The sequence below is a fragment of the Trachurus japonicus genome, chromosome 2 (assembly GCF_045865225.1).
Source record: "Trachurus japonicus isolate A0001 chromosome 2, Traja_1.0".
Lineage (NCBI taxonomy): Eukaryota > Metazoa > Chordata > Actinopteri > Carangiformes > Carangidae > Trachurus > Trachurus japonicus.
This window is the reverse complement of record NC_140908.1, coordinates 10782978-10806624: the sequence shown is the minus strand read 5'-3', so window position 1 is coordinate 10806624 and position 23647 is coordinate 10782978. Positions and strand designations below refer to the sequence as shown.

Genomic DNA, 23647 nt, shown 5'->3' with positions numbered 1-23647 from the left:
TAAAAAAATATCAAAGACTGCTTTTTTAGGGTAAAAACTGACCATTATTTGGTCTATTATTAGATGAATGACTGCGTATTAAGAGAATAGGGATTTATGGAGTGTGTTGTCATATTTCTTTGGGGAAATTAGTCCCATTATCAGAGATAAGGCTGCAGGGAAACAAGTCCCTCTTGCAAGATTAAGGTGTTATCGCGAAAAAGACAATTAAACATTTAAGGAAGAGTAGTAAAAGTCTAATGCAGGAGAGTTAAGTGTCAACAGATTTCCCTGTGGAGTCTCCAATGTATTCCTTAGGAAAATAGAGAAATAATATATAAATAAGGGCACATAATCCTATTTAATTTGTATACGGTTATTTAATTAGGATTAAACATGGATTTCCTATATTCAAATCTAATTAGTGTCTAATTTTCCACCCTGAGAAGAAAACATCTAATCCAATGCATAATCTGAATTCAAGACAGAGTAACTTTATTCTCAAGAACCAGTCCATCTTCATATGATGCAAGAAAACACACACATCAAACCTTTAGTTATTGGACACACATACACACACACACAAGACAAATGAGCACAGGAAACGTTTGTGGGACCTGACTCAAGCGCATTTTTATTGAACGTTTATAACTGTTAAAAACATGTATAAAATTGGTCCTGTTTCAGAAACAAGGCACGCATAGTCATGTCAATGTTCAGTGTTCATTTCATTATTAGCATTATCATTTATCAACATCATCATCAGCATCATCAGCATGTTCCATCTCAGTATTTGTCTAATAGTAGTATCAAGCATTCCCTAATATAAAAACACGTTCCAATTTTTTCCACAGAGGTTAAAATTTTATTCCGAGCAGCAAGACAATATTCATGCAAAGACGGGAGTGGAGGAGAAGATGCGAGCTGACTGGACTGACAGGCTGACGGGTCTTTAATAGTAGGTCTCCCGCTCCACCCAACCTGGACACACAAGAAAGGAAAACAAACACACACAAGATTTAGAGGCCACCTCTTGGCTAGATTGGATCGGTATAATATTTATGCTTTTTTTAATTATTTAAATTAGCAGAATAAAATCTGAGATTCTCAGCCCACACCAAGCTTGAAAAATACCCACAAGGCAGAGAGAGGGAGGTGGAGAGGAAAAACATGAGAGAAGGGCAGTAGAGAGGGAGGGAGAGGCACAAAGTGCAGGAAAACAACAAGAGTGCAGAGGGAGAGAGAAGGAGGAAAGATAATAAAAGCATGGATTCTAGGCTCACCTCCTGGGCTGCGTCTGAGGATCAGCTTACGGATTTCATCATAGATAAAGATGAGCAGGGAGTAGGGGAAGGCGCAGAACCACCAGTTGGGCCTGGAAAACACACACAAAAAAGAAATGAGAAACTGATCCGGGCAACATGTGGTTGGTGGAATAAGTACGGACGCAGATTAATCTAGCCGCGCACAATTCTTTACTGGAGGATTGTGAGGTGAGCTTTTTGGCTTTTTTACTCACTTGAGTGGGTACATCCTGAGGGCCACGTCCATGCCTGGGCAGTAAGAGAGGAAGGCAGCCAGGGCGGTCTCCTCAAACAGACCAAAGATCAGGATCTTGTTCCTGAAACACACACAGGAAAAAATAAAATTATTAAAAACTTCACTGAACCAAAGACCTGATACGAACCACAGCCTTTTAAAAATAGCTCATCCTTTTTATATAGCCTGAAATAAACAGAGGTTAATGGGATAGTTCAACATTTGGGCAAATTGGCCCATTGCCATAATCCCTATAGTTTTAGGAGTAGGTTCGTTACCTTTAATTGTCGGTGCAAGCTGTTTTTAGAACGGTGGAGCAGAGCTGTGAGCTGCTCAGAGCTACGCTACGGAGGCTAATGGGATTTCTTGGTTTCCCTCATCAAACTCATCAAATACACAACCCAACAACTCCAAAACGCTCTCATGGACAAGTTGTGACCTGCACATTCACCACGCTATGAGATAATAACGGAACGTTACGAGACAGAGTTGTTTTAGAGGCAGCTGGTAGAGGAATCTGGTGGATGTTTTTCTACTCACTTCATTCCCTGTTGGAAGACAGAGTTCCTCCTGGTCTTGCAGATGATCAGATCGGACCACTGCACGACGACGATGCTGACAAAGAAAGCCGTGTGGCAGGTGAACTCCACGATCTTCCTCTGTTCATAAGTCTGACAAAAAAACACACACACACACACACAATTCAGTTAATGGCAGGTGCTGATGGACAATGTCTAACCTTTCCTTTGTGGTCTGTGCAGTAAATGTTACTGACCCACTGCTGCCCGTAGCTGTCCTCCAGGTCATTGATGTATTTATTGTCCCAGTTGACTCTGATGCCCAGCAGGGTGGCAGGCAGGAAGCCATTTTCAGCCAGAATCACAAAGTAGGTGAAGAAGCCTGCCAGAGCCTGGATCATACCTGCAGGAGAGACATGTGACAGGATCAAGTTATAACACCTGACATTTTATAATGTTTTAACCAGGGACTGTAATCAGTATTTTTGAGTAGAGACAATGTATCTGTTTAGATTGGTCAAGCGTTTTGTGGGGAAATGAGATGAAAGAGAAAGCAAGAGACTGAATTGTTCGATCTTTGCAATAGAGATGTCTAAATAAAGATTTTCATTTCAACTCATAATCCAAATCTGGTACCAATTAATGATTTGCTTGTATTTTGCTCTTATAAGGTCCTTCAGGAAGTTCAGGAGGGCTTCCTTTCCTATTCTTGGCTTCATTACCCAAGAGGGAGAAATCAAAAGCCAGCGGCAGCGCCCTATCGTCACAAACACACGCACACTCTCTCTTGTTCTCTATCAGCACAAGCCTATTTCTGGTGCATGCCACTCTCCTGCTTATCTCAGACCTCCCAGATACCGAGCTGCCTTTCCAGAAAACTCTACCAAGGAAACCACGGGTGGAAAAGCCCTGATGTGCTCGGGTGAAACTGGATTTGAATTCGAGGTTTACCGATCTGTCCGTAGGCTATGCTGATGAGCCTCTCGTTCACCAGTTTATCTGTTTTGGGGTTTCTGGGCTGCCTCTTCATGATGTCGCTCTCAGCTGCTTCGTAAGCCAGGGAGATGGCAGGGACCTGGGAGACAGAACCAGCACGAATCATTAATACAATGAAAAAATAAATGTGTTTATTTTCAAAAACAAATAATTGGTCCATCATTTGTAAAAAAAATAAAAATAAAAATTGGACACATCGTTACCATGTCAGTTCCCAGGTCGATACAGAGGATGGTGACGGTTCCCAGGGGCAGGGGGATGTTGGCGATGATGAAGAGGAGGAAGGGTGTGATCTCTGGGATGTTACTGGTCAGAGTGTAGGCGATGGACTTCTTCAAGTTGTCAAAGATCAGACGACCTGATGAGGAAATAACACAAATTAATATATATTAGTGTCTGAATGATTTTAAATCCTGCAGCTCAATAAGAGCCAGTATCATTTCCCTCAGTATCTCACCTTCTTCCACACCGGTAACGATGGAGGCGAAGTTGTCGTCCAGCAGGATCATGTCAGCAGCCTGCTTAGATACGTCAGACCCGGCGATACCCATGGCAACGCCGATGTCGGCCTTCTTCAGAGCAGGAGAGTCGTTCACACCGTCACCTGTCACAGCCACAATGGCGCCCTGCGGAGTGGAAAGCGTGGAAATGAGACTCAAAAAGAAATTCACACCCTTGTTCGTTCCATGTGAAGATGCAGCATAATCAAGATTAAAGATTTCATTTGGCTGCCAGAAGTGATTCTATTGTGAGAGGTTGTGTTGCTCTAAAATAACACAATGAGAGATTTTTATTGAGTGGAAATACAGAAGAGAAACAAATTCCTCAGCTGAAGAAATATTTTGACTTCATTTGACACAGAAAGTCAAACAACTGTGATCACAAACGACGCTTCCGTTTGAGAACAGTCAGAATACTTTGTTTTTGAGTGACATCTCCATTTTCTGAAGTTACACCGAATCACACAGAATAATTTCCTGTTGTGTGAAAGTCAAGCTCAGGAGTTTTGAAAGGCTTCAGTACTATTCTGCTTCATTTGACGGCACAGACGTGATAAAAGTGAATAATATACAGGTAAAAAGGAAACTTCTGATCTTACGGTGTCTTTCTTAGGAGATAAAAAATAGTATTTCCCCACATAATGTCAATATTTACGTCACATTATATATATATATTTAAGACTTAGAGTGGAGAATTAAGTTGCAGGAAGAATTTTATTAAGTATATATAGCTGCCTATGGGAGTGAAAAGTAATATTGACATTTGAAATTTAATGTCAACAGTGGCTAACGTTGCCTTGGAAATAGCTGTGGCTGAGTTACTGAGGAGCTGAAGTTATTGAACTCAAGATGAAGTGTCAACACCAAGTCATCAATAAACCCACCACCTCCCACTCCTGCTCCAGGAAGCATGTGGGACGAACTGAATACATTATGTTAATTGGTTTTACAGCTTTCTGACACAAACACTCCTGAATCCAAACGGTTCCTGCAGAAATACAATCTGCTTGTTTAGAGAAATCAAAACATCCATAATTGAAAAAAGAAAAAAATCATTCCTAAATGAAGAAACTGATAAAATAGTCCACATGAGACTAAAAATAGTTTGCTCTGCTTACTGGTGCACATGTGAATATTCATATCTGCGGGGGAGCTCGCAGCTTGACAGATGTTATGCTTGATTATTCCGCTGACTTCGCCGTCAGACCAAAGCAGTAATCATGAATAAGCGTGAGGGGGAGGGGATATCACATGTTCACTCATGCATTGACAAAAAAAAAAAAAAAAAAAAAAAAGCACATGGCGGGTTCGCCAAACTGTAAAACTGGAGTACGAACGCTCCGTCTCTGCGACACACACTGAATAAAAGAGTTTGTTGTGCTCCCACCTGTCTCTGGCAGCCTTCCACGATGATCAGCTTCTGCTGCGGGGACGTTCTGGCGAAAACAATCTCGGTGTGATACTTGAGGATGTCGTCGAGCGCGTCGGGGCTCAGGTCCTTCAGGTCTCCACCGTGGACCACACAGGCCTTGGCATCTCTGGAGGAAAACACGGGGCTGTTAGCTCACTGTAACCAAGCCATGCCCGTTCACCGTGTCTGTACTCGGTGTCGTCGTAACGTTACCTCGGGTTGACTTCGTTGATCGGGATGTTCAGACGAGCGGCGATGTCCTCGACGGTCTCGTTGCCTTCGGAGATGATACCCACGCCCTTAGCGATGGCCTTAGCAGTGATTGGATGATCACCTGTCACCATGATAACCTAGGAGAAGAGACGGCTGCTGATGAGTTCAAATTCAGTGAGGGAACTTCTTTGAAGAGGAGGAAGATGCTGCTACGACATCATACATTTATGAATTAAATAAAGTTATCCATCTATCTATCTATCTATCTATCTATCTATGAGCATCATACCTTGATTCCAGCGCTCCTGCATTTGCCGACAGCATCGGGCACGGCAGCGCGAGGGGGGTCGATCATGGACATGAGGCCGATGAAGCACAGGTTCTCAGTGGGGAAGTTCACCTCGTCGGTGTCGAAAGCAAAGCCTTCTGGGAACTGATCGTCAGGCAGGTTGAAATGACAGAAACCTGGATGGAAAAAGCGTGGCAGAAATGAGTTCAAAGATCTTTGCTTTTGCCGTTTATCAGTCCACCACCAAGACCCTAAAAAAGTCCGTCCATCCTTACCCAGCACTCTCTCTCCCAGTCCTCCCAGTTCCAGGTAGGCGTTCTGGAAAGCGTCTTTCATCTCGTCGTCCAGAGGCTGCTCTTTGCCCTGGATCATGATGGTGGAGCAGCGGTCCAGGATCCTCTCTGGAGCACCTTTCATCACCAGGAGGTGCTTGGATTCTCCTTCAGATGCAGCAATCTTGTGAATGGAAAGCTAAAGAGGAGGGAGGGAGAGACAAGAGATCAGTTTAAGCATCTGTTTTAATGCATGAAGTGGAAAAAATAAAGGAATTAAGTTTAAAATATGAATTCTGTAATGGCACATCACAAAAGATTTGTCTTAAAAATGTCATACCTGGTATTTGTTGGTGGAGTTGAACGGGATCTCAGAGATTTTGGGGTTTTTATCTCTCATTTCCTGAACGGAGCCGCAGCAAAGCTCAATACACTTCAACAGAGCCGACTCGGAGGCGTCACCGGCCACATCCCTCTGGTGGAGGAAAACACAGACATTATAATCACAGCTACTATTGTGAAATGCATACAGTCTGAGTGGAAATAACACCCAATCAATCTTTATTTGGTCCACATACAGTGTCACTCAATACAAAAGCACGAGATAAAGTAATTGGGATCCTTTTGAGACGCTGTTCATGAAAGAAAAATGATGATCTTCCTTCTCTTTCCTCATCTTTTCTTCCATCATAATCACCAGCTTTGACCATGTTTACCTCATTTCACTGGGGTTTAAGTGACTGAGGGAGATGACGAGTGTTGAGAGAGAATAACTGGTAATTTAATTTGAGATTCCAGTCAGACATTTACAGTCGATAACACACCAACAAGCACATTAACATGTTATTAACACAGGTTGTAAACCAGAAACTGGGCTCCAAGGACAGACTTAGAATAGAATTTAGAATAATTATGTGATGACAACGTGTGTATGTTAATGTGTGCACTGCAGGGACAGTTAGGAACAAGTAACAAGCCTGTTGGCTCAAGGAGCAAACATCTCAACAGAAGCCATGAAATAAAGTGTAATTAGATCATTATATTAAAAAAAAAACAAATGTTTTCCTTTTTTAATTTACATATTCTAAATGTCAAAGTATAGAAATGCATAATAACATCAAGTTTTCCTCTAAGAAAAAGGGAATGAAACGACAGAGGAACAACAGTTTGGTTTTACTGGGGACATTCGGCAGCACAGGATTTCTAAATCCTTCCCACATAATGAGCAAATAAATTAAAGAACCAGAGCAACAGAAAAACCTTTGTTGTTGTTGAACAAAGGATGGAAGATAAGTCACACGTCTGTTTTTAGTTCTAAGAGGTTATTATTCCCCAAATAACATGACTCAAGTGTTGTCTGGAAACAGGTATAATAGTTGAAGGTATTTATTCTAGTAAATAGACGAAGAGACACACACACCTTCAGGATGGGAAGGCCGCTCTGCTCGGCCAGGAAGACGGCGCGGTTGCAGAGTCCGGCCACTCTGGCCAGGGCGGCCCAGGTGGCCGAGCTCCTGTCGAAGCTGGCGCCGCTCTGGTTCTCGGTGGTGTCGGCCTCGTGGATCTGGTTGTCGAACCACATGTGGGCCACGGTCATCCTGTTCTGGGTCAGGGTGCCGGTCTTGTCCGAGCAGATGGTGGAGGTGGAGCCCAGGGTCTCCACGGCTTCCAGGTTCTTCACCAGGCAGTTCTTCTTGGCCATACGCTTGGCGGTCAGAGTCAGACACACCTAGAGGACGGAGCGTTTGGGTTTTTAAGAGCTGTGTCGTCTTTTTGACTCACAATTGGGACATTTAAAAACACACAAAGCACCAGGACTCACAGTGACGGTTGCCAGGAGACCTTCTGGCACGTTGGCCACAATGATACCGATGAGGAAGATGACGGCCTCCAGCCAGCTGTACCCGAGGATCAGTGAGAGGACGAAGAAGGAAACGCCCAGGAAGACGGCCACGCCGGTGATGATGTGGATGAAGTGCTCGATCTCAATGGAGATGGGAGTGCGTCCGACTTCCAGCCCGGATGCCAGGGTGGCGATACGACCCATGACGGTGCGATCTCCGGTGCTGATCACGATACCGCGAGCGGTTCCTGCGGAGAAAACCGTGATGTAATATAGAGTCAGTCTTTCACTACAGAGGGGGGGGGGGGGAGTAGCGTTTTTCTGTGAGAGCCTGTTATCACACCTTCGACACAGTTGGTGGAGAAGAAAGCGATGTTCCTGGTCTCCAGTGGGTTCTCATTGGAGAAGTCGGGAGTGCGAGTCTGGGGCTCTGATTCACCGGTAAGAGAGGAGTTATCCACCTGGGAAATGAGACACAGGCTGTGAGTGGTGGAAAAAAAGAAGAAAAACAAGGCAGCTGCATCTATCTCAGGACAAAACAGAAAGATGGTGGGGGAGGAAAACAATCTCTCTTCTGCTCTGATTCCTGTTTTTTTCTCTACTGGTGAACACAACAGCGACTGTGGAGCAGGAGGCAGATTCAGGTCAAACAGCTCGGGACATGCAGGTGATGAGACAAACAGAGTGATGCAGACATTGATGGAAAAGTGGCATAATTGGGTCAAGTGTTGCCGACGGGCCTCGGGTTTTAGCTCAGCGCCCAAAATGGGTCACAGACCCGTTTTTGACGCCATAGTGAGACGACTGCTGATCACACAACGAGGTGGTCCGTTTATTTAAACAATGACTTCAAAGGAGAAGTCTAAGAGGGCAATTCAGAGCTTCAAACTCTAGTGTTAAATGCACTGTCTGATATCTGAAATATGAACAAAAACAGGGCTCGACAGTGTTTGGAATTCAGACAAAGCTCAAGTCTTCCACTGAGGCTTCATAAAGTCGAGGGTTTTTTGATTTCAAAAAGAAGAACATGTCACAAACTTCGAGAGGCTGACACCACCACTGACAAACAGTGTTTTTCAAGTGTTGACTGAAGCACAGCAGCAGACAGAAATTCAAAGAGGCAAGGTCCTTTGATGTTTTGATGATGAGATGGTTAAATTCCTTAAAGGGAAATCATCAAATACACAATCCAACAACTCCAAAACGCTCTGGTGGACAAGTTGTGACCTGCACATTCACCACGCTATGAGATAATAACACAACGTTACGAGACAGAGTTGTTTTAGAGGTAGATGCAGTGACTGCTTGCTGAAAAACTTCCCCCAACAGGAACGAGCATCAGCGGTTTTGCATGAATTTACCTCGAAAACAACTCTGTCTGGTAACGTTGTGTTATTATCTCATAGCGTGGTGAATGTGCAGGTCACAACTTGTCCACCAGAGCGTTTTGGAGTTGTTGGATTGTGTATTTGATGAGTTTGATGAGGGAAACCAAGAAATCCCATTAGCCTCCGTAGCATAGCTCTGAGCAGCTCGCGGCTCTGCTCCGCCGTTCTAAAAATAGCTTGCACCAAGAATTAATTTGAACCTACTCCTAAGACTATAGGGATTGTGGCAATGGGCCAATTTGCCAAAATGTTGAACTATCCCTTTAAACATTGGGTCCTAAGCAGAAGAAAAATAACTCCTCTTGTGAACACACACCTTGCAGCCGTGGGCGGAGATGATTCGCAGGTCGGCGGGGATCCTGTCGCCACCTTTCACCTCCACCAAATCACCGACCACCACTTCCTCAGCGTTGATGCTCTTCTTCTCGCCGTCGCGGACGACCAGGGCTTGCTACAAGACGAGACGTGACAGAGACGGACACGGATGTACTTCAATTTTAATGACTATACTACATGGTGACAATACTGAAGCAGCTGCAAAAATAAAACAGATGCATGAATAAAGCTTCAAATAGGGAGGGTACCTGTGGGACCAGGTTCTTGAAGGAGTCCATGATCTTGGAGCTCTTAGCCTCTTGGTAGTAGGAGAAGCAACCAGTGATGATGACGACAGCAGAAAGCACAACACCCAGGTACAACTGTGAACACACAAACACAACATGCAAGCTGTGATTTCCGCTCCGGGTGCTCGATATTAAACTATTACATTTGAGTGACATTATTAGATTAGATTAGATTAAATAAACGTTATTGTTTGTTCATCAACAGAAAATCATTGTTGGCGTGGGTCAAATCACATGATACATAAACATTTCAAGCCCCTCTTACATTATCATTTGCGGGCTCATCCTCCATTGCAGCCTGGATACCGTAGGCCAGGAAACAGAGGATGGCGCCGGTCCACAGCAGCATGGAGAAACCACCAAACATCTGGAGGAAGACAGATGTTCAAGTCAACACCTACATCTGGAGCTTGAGAAAGGGGAACAAGCTGAAAACCAAGAGGATGTTACCTGCTTGCAGAACTTGACCCACTCTGGGGTGGTGGGAGGAGGAGTGAGGGCGTTGGGCCCATCACGGGCCAGGTTCTCAGCAGCCTTTGCACTGGTCAAACCCTGAAGATGACAGATTCAGTTAGAAATGGCGACAGAGCCAGATGTTGAAATGACACAAGTGAGATCAACTCTGATCATTCTGAATCCTTTGAAGCACATCTGTATTGTTTCCCAGCACAACCTCACATGGAGACGTGAACTCACTGACACATATTTAAGTCCGAGGGGAACTGTGGGTGCTACTAGTTGCCTAGCAATGCAGCATCAACAGACAAACAGGGGCACGACACCTGGAAGAAAACAGGTGAAGGAGGACAGAGAGAGGAGGAAAAAAAAAAAAGAAGATGCGAACCGTCTGAAATCAGGGCAGAGGGGCTTCTGCAGCTGATAAATTATTCACATGTACTGCATGCATGCACACGCAGAGCTTGGAGACCCCAGTTTAGAGGCACTGATTAACTATTCTCCTTGATCTTTCCTGCATGACCAGGAGCACATTTGCATGAGGAGACAGGGGCAAATTGGAGTGTGTATGTAGGGGGGGGGGGGGGGGGTAGTTGTGAGGTTGGCTTGGAGACAGTAGGGTATCCTGCATGCCTTTAGCTTAGCTTAGCTTCACACGAAGACTGGAAGCAGGAGGGACTGTTTCCCCCGCCGGCTGCAGCAGACAGTCGAGCTTCTTATCTAAATCTTGGCGTTGCGGGAAAATGAGAAAATTGAGGGGAAAGCGAGAAATTTTACGCCACACATCCCGAGTCGAGACAAAAATGTCAACGCCACAGCTGAGAGGTCAGAATTCACTGCTGTGTGGACACCCGCTGTTTCTTTTTTTTACATTATTCATAGCGAATGTGGAGCACCAACATCAGCACGGATGGTGTTTTGGAAAAGGAAAAGATGTTTGTTTTTTCTGATCGTCTGTTTCTCTTTTTCTTTTGTTGGATGAGAGATGATTAACTCCATTCAAGATTTCATAAAAAACAAAACAAAAAAATCATCCATCTATGTCTCTCCTCCCTTTGTCTCCAGCCACCCCCCCCCTCCCTTGCTCTTTGTTTCCTAACCCCTGGGAGCGCTGAGCCTGTAGTGGCTGATCACACCCTCAGTGGCTCTTCATGATGAGAGCGAGGATTCTCTTCCCTCTTCAAAAACATCTCAGCCTCGTCCATCACTCACCGACTGAATGTCAACTGTCAGACTGAAGACATCGGAGGCAAACAGCAGACGGCAGCCAATAAGCTGCTGATATTTGATATTTGTTTGATCTCCGTGATAAATGAAGACGCTTTAGCGGAGATAACCATTTTCAAAATTACATTTAGATGACACAGATGGGAGACGAGAGCGATGGCTGCTAAAACCCCATCTTTAAAGCTGCAAATCCAAAACACACACATACATACATACAAAAAAAAAAGTCTCACTCACGTTGCTGAGGTCTGTTCCATATTTGCGATTGAGCTCATCCAGGGTCAGCTTGTGATCATCCTGAAGGGGCAAAGACAGTGGCATCAATCCTGTGTGCGTGTTTGTATCTAGTGTGTGTGTGTGTGTGTGTGTGTGTGTGTGTGTGTGTGTGACATTTGCAGGGCATTGTCTGTCGACCTTTTATTCTGAAATGATACCTCTCACATGATAAAGGTGCAACAACAACAGAGAAAGATTCACAGTTTAGAGGAGAAGATGAATGGATGAATGGATGAGGAGGCAACAAAAGACGGGGGAGGAGGAGGAGGCGAGGAGAAAGAAAAGGAAGGGAAGGATGAAAGGGGAAAAGGTGAGAGAGAGAGGTAGAAGAAATAGAGAGGATGGGTCGGTCATGCTGGAAGAAGGAGACAGTGGACAATCAGAGGAGGAAGCCAAACTCTCACCATATCCACTTCCTTCTTCAGTTCATCCATATCTTTCTCTTTCTTCTTTCCCTTCGCCTTCTTCTTGCCGCCCTGCTCCGAGGTCGCAGCCAGTTCATACTGCTCACGTCCTTCCTGGAAAGGCGATGAGGGGAAAAGAGGGAAAAAAATACAAAAATGAGAAATGCTGTTTTGTAACCCACAACAGAAATAAACACAAAGTCTAAAAAAAAAGGCTCTTCTTCCTGCTCACACTGAGCTGCCATTGTTACAGTGCAAACTGATTCATGGATGACATTCAGAGATGAGCAACGCTGCCTTCAGAGGAGATGAAAGCCAGACCAATAGGACACAATATGGGCAGTGAACGCATCATAGGCCCTTTTAACCCCACAATGTCCAGACTCACAATCAAACTTTGTCTTGCTACAATCAATGAGCTGGTTCTGAGTTGTATCCATTGTTGAGTCTGACTGGGAATTTTTTGGCTTCTATAAGAGACCGGATATTCTGAGGCATGGGTTCACAGTTTGGTCTGATGGCGCCTTTGGGTGCAGATGCTCTTTTGGATTATTCAAAAGCGCTTTTGATGGATGATATTCAGTCAACACATTAGAGAGGCAAAAAAAATGGAAGGCCACAGTTATTAGATCATCGCTCCACAGCCCCCCAAACGGTTGTCGACCAAAGATTCAAATTGTCAGTGCAAGCTGTTTTTAGAACGGCGGAGCAGAGCCGCGAGCTGCTCAGAGCTACACTACAGAGTTGTTGGATTGTGTATTTGATGAGTTTGATGAGGGAAACCAAGAAATTCCATGAGCCTCCGTAGCGTAGCTCTAAACATCTTGCGGCTCTGCTCCGCCGTTCTAAAAATAGCTTGCACCGACAATTAAAGGTAACGAACCTACTCCTAAAACTATAGGGATTATGGCAATGGGCCAATTTGCCAAAATGTTGAACTAACTATCCCTTTAAACTGACGCCACAGGCAAATTCTGATTGCCATTTATAAATTAATGGATTTTTAAATTCACCTTGATAATGAAACTTTACCTGCATAGTAACAAAGACACCACGCGTGACTGACAACAGGCGCACAAGTCAAAACGCCAGAAGACATTTTGTCCTGTTGCATCTTTTTAAGCCTCCATGTGGGTCAATGCTCTTAGAACCAGATACCGTATATATACAGCTCAGTGTAAAAAACTGAGAAAACTGTGGCCTAAATTGTGGATGACAAACTGCCACAAAGAGAGAAAAAAAAAGAGTCACCTCTTAACTTGTCACAGAGAGTTAGGTTGAGATGTAAGAGCTTTGTGGAAACCAGCAGAGAGGGAGTAAAGTCTCCCATCCAGGCTTTGTCTTTACCGCCGCCATCTGTCGCTGCAAACAGACCTTCACCAGGAGACGACGTTTCCTCAAACCCAAATCTTTCTATAGTGAAAGTTGCTTTTTTTAAAAACCGATTTCCATCTGTTTCAGCTCAGCTTTGTGTTTCACCATGTGACATCTACACCGCCTCGTCTTTTAAACCTTGTTAATCCACATTTAAGTGACACTCGGGATGCTCTTTTGTAAACCAGGATTATCACCGACTGCAGGTTCTTATTGATCAGCACAGTATTGTGAATAATCCACAATTAAATAAAAGATTTAAAAGGGATCAGTGAAGCTAAAGAGTGACACTGTGACTGTCTGCATCTGATACACACCCTAAGGGAGGAGGAGGAGGAGGAGTGTGGTTTTCGGTCAGTTGGAAGATAAACACCTTCTTCACAGGATGAGACCGATTAGAGAAACTAGAAACTAATATAACTTGTGATAAAAAAAAAAAAAGTTGTTGTTGACTCAGGCTCCGACACACAGAGCTTTATTCATTCACCAACAGCTTTCATAAACACAGCTACACCCTGGTGTGCCTCAGTGTGGAGGTAATCACACTTAACCGACTGTGACACAACTTCTCTCACTGTAGGCAAGAAAAATGTTCATTAAAGGGGAAGTTATGTGCAAATTTATCTCACTGTATTCTCTCTTTTTTTATTGATGTTTTGGTCAGACACATACAAAGATGTAACTGTTACATTATTACAGATACATAAATAAGAATAGCATACATCTATCGTGTCCTCTTTCAGTATCTGCCCAGTCTTTACAAACAAGAAAATAAAATACAAATATAAAAGGAGCGTACAAATCAAGCCAGACCTACAACACAAAACAAAAAACAAAGCAAAAGACCCGAGGAAATCTACATAATATACACATTCTGTATTTGAACCAAATAAAAAAGTTATTCAGAGGTAGGTAGTGTCATTCTTTCATATCCAGCAATTGAGCTAGTATAGGAATGGGCCCCATACTTCATGAAATAGGTGATCCAATCATAGCTTGCCATTGAGCTCAGTACCTCATAAAGTTATGATATCATAGCTAAACGACCCAAAATACATAATGAGGGGTTTTTGATCAAGTGTGTTCCCAAGATTTTATTTAAGAACAAAATGATTGCATTCCACATGTCAGTTGTTTTGTCACACTCATATAACATCTGCCTCACTGTATTCTCTAAATGATTCAAGTCCTGTGATTAAAAAAAAACATACTTAAGGTACAGAAATGTCCTCAATTTGTCACTCCCTGGGAATTTGGAACAGCCTGTCCTCTCTCTCTGTGTGCCCTGTGCTCTGTGCTTGCCCCCCCTCCCATAGAAATCCCCTCTCATTAGAAGCGGTCAGTGCAGCTGAAAGGCCCGAGCAAAGATTGCATCGTTTCAAGCCGGAGGGGGCGAGAGACAAGAGTGACGGGAGAAGTGAAAGAAGGTGAGATAGAGAGGAACAAAGAGGAGCGGAGACAGATGAGGGTGTTGGGAGAGGAGGGGGGGTTCACATTTTAGAAGACAAGAAGTATCGTCTTGGTTCTCCTACTGAGAACTGAAAAATAATGCCTTTTTCTTCTATTGCACTGTAAAAAACGACATGCACCATCATCTGACATTTTATCCATATTGCCCAACCAACAGCCGGTTCATGATCACGTACATGTGTCGGTGAACAGGTGCAACATGTGACACATGTGCAGGCTCCTTTAGTGTGTGAACCACTCACATGGGGTGGGGGGGGGGAGAAAGTCAAGTCGTAGGTGTTTTTCAGGTAGGTAACAAGAGATCGCAACACTAGAGGCCAACATTGATCAGCAGTTAAGGCTCATCTATAATTCAGCACTGTACAGGGATCAGAGGTGTTAGCGTGTTAGCAGGAGGGAGGGGGGGGGGGGCTGCTGAAACACCAAGTGACTACTAATGAGCCATTTGTCTGCATCCAACGCCACAGTGTGGAGCAGCCATTTTGAAAACTCTTCCGAGGCGATATTTTGGACATGGAATGACCCGACGTGGCCAAATATGGACATCCTGGACGCGGTCCCGGGCGTGGAGGTAGACGCTAACTAATATTGTTTTTTTTTTTTACTGCGTTCGCCTTTTAACGTTTCCCAGGGAGCCGCCGGAGCAGAGTGTGTGATCCCAGCACATGTTGTTATTGTTGCTCCCCCCCCGGTTGGTTAAGCTGGGAAAACACCGAGTCTGGTTCTGGATCACGGCGGTCAGATCTTAGCCTCTGGACCCCTGAGGGCCCCCAGGGGCCATCTGGCTTTAGGCAAACACACAACACACACCAATCCAGAGCCTGGAGCTGGAATGCAGACATGACAGTGGTTTATTTGAGCCTCAAATAGGATTTTTTTCCCCTATCAGTGCTGATGGTTTGGCCATAAACTAGAAAGAAAATCAATATGCAACAAGTGACTGCTTCAATAATGAATATAAATAATTAAAAATGATCCAAATCGGCTTCTGAAATGTAACTATTTGACATTTTTATTGTGTTCAATGATATTAAACCGCTGATCAAGGCAGAGAACCGTCCTTCTTCACTGCTGAATACATTTCACTTTCTTTTACCATTTTCAGATTTAAGTATTCACTGAAAAAAAAGAATGACTGGCACCATCCACAAGTGTCACAGTGCATTTTCCTTCACAATGAACATTACATACTGCACTCGCTCTCTGCTCACCTGAAGAGTTTGCATAGCAACCAATAAGACCTGTGTACCTGCCGGATCCCAACAGCTGATATTTCAAGTGCACCACTTCAAGCGAGTGAATAGAGACGGAAGGAATAGAAAGGCATCGTCACTGATATTAAAACATTTTAACCAACGCTGCCATTTTCTGCTCTGGGAAGCTGCTGCTCCTGGATCAGACTGACAAGTTGTTTACATGTGACAGCTACAGCCTCCTCTGCACAGTCTGCTCTTGACATTTCCTTTATAAAAAACAAAAAAAACAAAAACCTGTAAAGCCGAGTTACCCGCCTGAGCTGTGTTTAAGCGAGGCTGCGGCTGTGATCTCAGCCAGAGGTTCTGTCGCTCAGCAGCTCTGTTTGCTCAATCACAGCTTTGCATCGGCGGCGGCACTGGGATCTTGGTTTTTATCTGAAGCCACACAGGTGCGCTGGAATCGATACTGATCAGCACTGAAACTACAGTCGACTATGAATTATCCATTTATCTAAAGCATAAACACAAACAGCACTAATGAGATTTTTTATTTTTTGCTAAGCTGTTAAACCTGCACCTGACTGAGAGAGGGAGATTCCTGTCTGACTGAATATTATCACTCTGACAAAACCTCAAAAACCAACTTGTGAACACACAAACCATAATGACATCAGGGATTTTGTAAATTCCAACTTCTTACTCTCTGTCGAGGAAATGAGTGCTGCCAGACCAAAACCACTTCCTGTTGAACTTTTATGACAGTGATTCACTAGCTGTGTTGACATGGGTCCAAAAATCCTATTTATAATCAGATTAATAGGTCAATCGGATTAAAAATGATGAGGGAACCAAACCACTTCCTGTTGGACTTTTACAACAGTGCTTCACTAGCTGTGTTTACATTGGTCCAAAAATCCTATTTATAATCAGATTAAAAATGTCTCATGTAAACACCTAAGCGGATCCGATTAACCTGGATCTGATTAGGATTGAAAGAGGTAGTCTACGCCGATTGATAATCAGCTTGATGCATATAAACGGCTGAATAGAGTGGATTCGGTTGATACAGTGGATTATTCATTCTGCGCATGGGGATTGAATGTGGATCGCTTTATTTAGCGATATAGATCGAATAAGATTCATTTAATCAGATTGTTTTCAATCAGATTGAGGAAAACACTGCATGTAAACACAGCTACTGAGTGAGCTCTTCTACATCTTAATCCTCAGTCCTCAGCAATCCTCAGCAACACTGATGGAGCTGAACCATCATCTGTAGAGATACAAGACTTTTAACTTTCCATTCATCACACTGAATTCTAAAGCACTGGACTGCGTTTCCATGTTTACTCACTCACATTACGCACATGCATTGTCTTCACACCTTCAGTACACTGAAGGAATTTAAGAGTTTAACTGTTTTAGCAGCCTGCAGGGAGTTTATGATCTGCATTGTTTAAGCTGATTTCACAGTCAATATATTTAAATCTGACTACTTTGGAGTAAGTTTCAGTCTGACTCCAACTGGAAGTTTTTTTCTGGCACACTTCAGATTTCTATGTAAAGTATAATCCAGACCTTCCTCTTAGTATTTCTGGGCTGCTCCATAATGACAGCTCCTGATTTATGCTGTTAATACACAACATCATAGTCAACATATTTTTTTAATGTGGACTTGGCACAGCTCAGAGCCCAATTACTTCGACTAATTATCTGCACTGAAGCTTTTATACGCTGCGCTCTGTTAAAGCTGTGGCCTTACATGTCACAGCAGAGATTCTGTAAATGTCACCATACGCAACCTTGACGAGAAGCAGCCAAGGTCATGGAGTGGACACCGTGTCCAACCAGCTATGGGGAGGACGGGGTGGGAGGACGGGGAGGAGGGAGAGGGGGCACCTGACAAAACAAAGTGTCAGGAGGAACAAAGGGAGCAGAGATGAGAGGAGAGGAGAGGAATGGATGCTCCACGGTCGAAGAGATGACAAGTTACACCAGGAAACCAACAGAAACTGGTGTTGATGCTCTCCAATGCACTCTCTGACACACACACGGGAGCATACTGGACAGAACAATGGCTCTTTGTACTTCTTCCATAAAATCTGCATCAAAAACAAAAACAAAAGCCTCGGATCTTTTCATGTGACTGCTAAGAGCACCGGCATGTGGGCCGGCGCTGACAGGACGCCCCCGTGCTCTTTATATGGTTACGACGAACTACCAAACTTAAACAAAGCCGCGTCGAGTCTTTTTATCTGATGTTTGTTTGTAGTAAAAAAAAAAAAAAAAAGCCTTTCCTAAGTCGTGCTGCAGGCTCCAGCTAAATCTGATCACGTTCTCGGTGCAGATTACAGCCTGAAATCCCTCATCGGGTGACGTCATGTTCACTTACACCAGTCAGAGTGTGGTTTTCTGATCTAGACTGAGCTGTGGAGGTGGAGCTGGCCTGAGGTCAGAGTGAAAACAGTGTCAGAAAAGAAAGGAACAGAGGAGAGAGATGGTTGAATGAACAAGTGATGAAACCCACCCCCCAAAAAACAAGTTGTCCAGCAGCCGCATATTTTAACAGAACAAACTTTTTTAGAGGCCGAAGTTTAAATTCCTATGAACCGTCGTTCCCAGAGCCCGAGTCTGGTGCCAGATACACAAGCTGCTCATTCAACTGTGCCGACACACACACACACACACACACACACACTGCTGGGACTTTGCCCGGTTGCTACCGACGACTATTACCACACCTCTTGAGATATGTGAATGGACAGTCACATGTCGTGGCCCCTCCCCCCCTCTTGCGCTCTCCCTCCTTCTTCCCATGTCCCCTCTCTCCTCACCCTCCCCCCTCCTCCTCCTCCTTTATTCTTTCATTTCCTCCAACTCTCTCTTTTATTTCCCCCCTTTTTTTCAACAGTGTGTTAATTTACATGGGGGGTCGTGTTTAACACTCCCTTCACGTCCTGTGCAACGTTCAAGCTTTTTTTTTTCCTTCTTTCCCAAACAGAAGAAAAGTGAATGAATGAATGAATGAATGCTTTTCCTTGTTGGAAAGTTTGCAGGCAGTCCTCTTCTACCAGGGTGACACACACACACACATACACACACACACAACTGAAATGACAAATTCACAAACTGCCACCAACATCTGTTAACAGTGTTATGGTCTGACCCTACTGACACCATCTCTAATACAAAGAAATACCTTCCCTCAGGCTGTTTGACTCTTCACTGACAAACTATCAACACATCTCTAACTATTTGCATATAGAATTTATAGTTATAGAGATAGAAACTGTCACTAATCCTTCAAAAAGCTTTACATTTCCTTGCTTGGGCTTCAATTCCTTATCAATCAAAGTGATTGGATTAAAGTGTGAGCAAAGATCGTCTGTCATCTTGCAGGACGGGAAAATACTTCATGGTGTGTAAGGACTCCATGATGAATGGTTGAGCTCAACAGGCAGCCTGGATAAGAATGAATGAACTAATTCAATGGCTGTTTTTTTGTACTTTCTTACAGACTTTAGCCACTCCTCCATGACATTCATTAGCCAGGACACCATAGCTACAAGTTGCATCATTTCCTCATGAGAGGAAAAAGTGTGAGTGGGTGACTGGTTATTTGCTTCAAATATTCAAACTCCCGGCCTTTTATTGTAGCTAAATTGCGTGATAAAACTGCCCAGTGATCCTGGCTGCAGCTCTGAAGACATGCCTGGGAGAAACATACTTCTCCATCTAGGAAACAACTGCATGGACAGAGGCAGAGGGAGCCGTTGTGCGCGCCGCTCTGTAGTTTGTTATTTCTGATGTGAATGTTCCACTTTTGCTGCGCAACAGGCTCGCAGTGAAAGTTCAAAGAGCTGCCACAGAAAACAAATCGCACGGCTCAAGCTGCTTAGCCAAACAGGCAAAGACAGAGCGAGCTGGCATGTGAGAAAACTGGAGGAGGAGAGAGAAAGAGAAAGAGAAAGGGAGGGAGGGAGCTAGAAAAGGAAAGCAGTGAAGGAAAGGAGACTGCAAAAAAAAAAGACAGATGAAATAAGATGCAGGGGGAATTACAAGCGGAAAAAGAGGGAGTCAGAGATGGAGTGAGTGTGTGAAAAAGAGAGAGGAAGAAGGAGAGAGGGAGTACGCTGCGCTCTGTCACAGACAAGGGGTGGTGTGTGACAAAAGCCCCGGCTAATACACGATGACTGCCAAGCGGAAAGAATGTTAAATCCTCAGAGAAAGAGAGAGAGGGAGGGAGAGAGGGACAGAGAGAAGGAAAACAGGTACAAACAGAGAGAACAAGAGGGAAACGGACTGTAAAGAATGGATGTGAAGGTGTAGTCGGGGTGCCCCAGCGCCAGAGATTAAACATGGCCGAGGGCTGACATGTTAGTTCAGTTTACAGGAGGGGGGGCTGGTCCTCGCTCATAAACTTAAAGCTTTTTTGCTGCGAGTGCTGTTAAAGGGAACATCCCACTTTCACAACTTTCACTCTCGCTGTTTTCATGAGCTTAAAATTCAAATTTACAGTATGTCTATAAGGAATGCACCACTGTGTCCAGTTCAAGGTGTCACTGAATCTAAATCTGAAATAATTCAGCTTCAGTGTTTTATTATTTCTATGCAGTGACGGAGAGAAGCTGGAGTCAGGTGTGAGATTATGAAATATTCCGTTGGATTCTCCCCGTCCATCGCTCTCCTGTGAGTCTGACAGCTGTCTCCTGATTCCTGCTCCGTGTCTCTGGTCAGATGATCAGTCCATGGAGAGGAGAGGAGAGGAGAGGAGAGGAGAGGAGGGGAGAGGAGAGGAGAGGAGAGGAGAGGAGAGGAGAGGAGAGGAGAGGAGGGGAGCGACGCCTGCCAGCCCTCACCTTCCATATCTATGTGTCTGTGCCCAAATATTCATTTTAATATGTAAATAATAAAGGAAATGAGTCTGTAAACTAAAGTGAGTGAGAAGAGTTGCAATGGATCATTCATTAGAGGTGTTTTGGCCCTTATCAGCCGCACCCCAGCCTCCTCTGGAAGCCAAGTTGCTCGACGGTGGCAATGCGGCAACTGGTGCCTCTTGGCTCCCCTTAATGTAACAACCCCCCCCTCCCCACCTCACACTTCCCTCTTTCAAGCAATCAGCCCCTCCTCTTGCTCCTCTCAGCTCACTTGCTTTTTTTTGTGTTGCAATGTGCTGCGCATCTGATGAGGCGACACATGAAAGAGATGAAGAAGGAGGAGGTGGTGGTGGTGGTGGTGGTGCGTTCAAAACAAGAAGGTCTTCCTCGCACCTGCCTGTCCTGTTTTTCTCTCTCCATCTACAACTTCTCCTTTTCTCTCCATCCTCATAACCAGGAGGGATCGGCTGGTTATCTCCACCAAGTCGAGCTATTTGTCAGGAGAGGAGGAGGAGGAGGGGGGCAGTAAAGGAGGAGGAGGGGGGGGTTGAGGGAGGTTGGATGGGGGGCAGGGCATGGCTTTCATCACATATGGGAAGGGGGAAAAAAAGAAAAGCAGCAGCAGCCAAGAAGCTAGAGAGAAAGAGAATAGAGAGAGCAAAGATTTTCACAGAGAAAAAGGAGGAAGGAAGTGAAAGTGAATGAGCACATTCTGCTTCACATCTCCCGCCAGATCCTCTCGGTCTTGGTCCATCTTCCTCTCCCCTTTCACTCGCTCCGTACACCTCTCTCCATCCCTCGCAGGGCTGAATCTGTAATGAGTGTTTGTGCTGCGCAGCATGGCAGGGTGTGGTTGGCGGCTGCTATTCCACACAAGACGGTTTCATTTCACACCCTGCAGCCAGGTCCAATCTAAACGCACGGCTGATGATAATGCACAGAGTGGAGAAAATTGAGGATTCTTCTTTGGACATGACCACCTTTAATGAGCATGTCAACACATAGGATATCCTCCTTCTCAGCTCCTATCATCCAATCACAACTTTCAGACTATTAATATGTGGAATAAACACAGATCAATAACCTATTATGACAAAAAAAAAAAAAAAGCAGCTACAAATGATGATATCAACATCTCCTGCAGGCTGCTCCACATCCACATTGGTGCCATTTGCAGCAACAGTGCAGCACCAACCACACCACCACCCCCCCTCCATGACAGGAGATGTGACTTTAGAAGTTGGAGACAATCGGTCACAGAGCTCCAAAATCTCCCCGCGGAGGAAGACGAAGAAATGGGCTGGACTTTTTTCACACATATCCCTCCCCCCAGGCGAGCTGCTGTGGTGAAAACTCACAAAAAAAAACTGGGGAAAAACCACAACAAGACGAATGCAGGCTACAAAACTACCAGATAGAAACAAAAAAAGAGCACGAGCTGCTTCACACATTTGTATCACATTCATATCGAGTGGATATTTGGTGTTTAGCTAGTTTTTCGATACTCCCCCCTCCTCCTCCTCCTCCTCCTCTGTGAAGTCAGAGTTTGTTACAACGTCGCATGTGAAGCGGCTACAGTGAAAACTTTGACAGGCCGATGTTTCAGAACATCCCGTTATGTAACGGGACACCGAGCCCGATTCACAGGCATCTTTGTGTGAAGCTGTGGAAAGTTCTTTCTAGGGGAGTGACTCCTCTCCTCCTCCTTCTCCTCCTCCTCCTCCTCTTCCTACAGCCTGACTTTACTGAAAAAGGGGGTCTACTCTTCGCTATCGCCACCGAAAACACGGAAGTCATCAAAGTTAATTTAGAGAGCTGACTTTAACACATGGAGCCTAGTTCTCGCTCTGTCCCCCAACTACATCGATTTAGCGAACCACTTGTTTGAATGGTGAAGTTTTAAACCCACTTCTTCTCACATGAGCGACAACAGCAGAGTAAAAACAGAGAGAAAAAGCAGAATGTATACTCACTCCTCTTCCCATGGTGGCTGAGATGTGGACTTAATTCTTCCCACTTCAAGTAAAAATTGAGAAACAAAAGTCCTCGTTAAAAATTATGTACAGTACAAAAAAAAAAATTAAAATAAAAGAAAACTCCTGGATGTGCCCGTGGTTATTATTATTATTTTTTTTTATGTTTTTTTATTTTATTTTTTTCTCCAGCACGTGTCACTCCTCCAGAACACACATCGGAGCTCGCAAGCCGCCGCGGCAGACCCTCCAATACTTATAGACGGCGTTCCTTCCATTGTGACGTCGACGCCGTTTGCCATGGTAACCCCACGGATGGAGGCGGGGCGTTCGCCATTACTGGGCGTTTTTCTTTCTTTTCTTTTTTTCCCCTCCTCTTCTTTTTTACACACAGACACACACAGAGACACACACACACACACACACCGTGGATGCCAAATAGCAAGCACAAATATGATTCAAATACAAATATCAGTGCTAAAGTATAAAAAAAAAACTATTAAATAATAATTATCATTATTATAAATATTATTATTGTCATTTGTATTACATAATATCGCAGGAAAAGCAGATGCAGCAGTGTGGGAATTTATTTTTTCTTTTCCCATCACATGCAAACCACCTTGCCTTAATGCATTACATCACCATCTCCTAATCCCCTAACAATAAAGGAATGTGGTAGTACAACAACATGTTGGGGAGCCTTGTTAGCTTAGCTTAGCACAAACAAGTCACAAGGAAAGCCAGTCCACAGTGTCCAGTCTTTGTGCTAAGCTAAGAGGCTAAACCAGCTGCTGCAGTTGAGAGTTGTTCCAATCTTCTG

General features: G+C 44.3%; 1 protein-coding gene across 1 annotated transcript; it reads right to left on the bottom strand.

Moving 5' to 3' along the window:
• Positions 1 to 586: 586 nt before the first annotated feature.
• On the bottom strand, positions 587 to 23053 carry LOC146990854 (sodium/potassium-transporting ATPase subunit alpha-1). Its single transcript, XM_085800809.1, has 23 exons — positions 22825 to 23053; positions 11935 to 12048; positions 11492 to 11551; positions 10022 to 10123; positions 9837 to 9938; positions 9533 to 9646; positions 9265 to 9399; positions 7904 to 8021; positions 7540 to 7808; positions 7138 to 7446; positions 6058 to 6192; positions 5721 to 5916; positions 5446 to 5621; positions 5157 to 5293; positions 4920 to 5070; positions 3490 to 3658; positions 3236 to 3390; positions 2988 to 3111; positions 2294 to 2439; positions 2059 to 2189; positions 1499 to 1600; positions 1263 to 1354; positions 587 to 960 (listed from the first exon to the last, which is right to left on the bottom strand). The coding sequence occupies exons 1-23, from the start codon at positions 22834 to 22836 to the stop codon at positions 932 to 934; spliced, it is 3078 nt and encodes a 1025-aa protein (XP_085656935.1). The 5' UTR covers positions 22837 to 23053; the 3' UTR covers positions 587 to 931.
• Positions 23054 to 23647: the final 594 nt, after the last annotated feature.

Coding starts and splice junctions, on each gene's coding strand:
- LOC146990854 (XM_085800809.1), bottom strand. Junction 6,193..7,137: donor GCGGCCTTCCCATCCTGAAG/GTGTGTGTGTCT, acceptor TTCCTCCACCAG/AGGGATGTGGCCGGTGACGC. Junction 2,190..2,293: donor ACAGCTACGGGCAGCAGTGG/GTCAGTAACATT, acceptor TTTTTTTGTCAG/ACTTATGAACAGAGGAAGAT.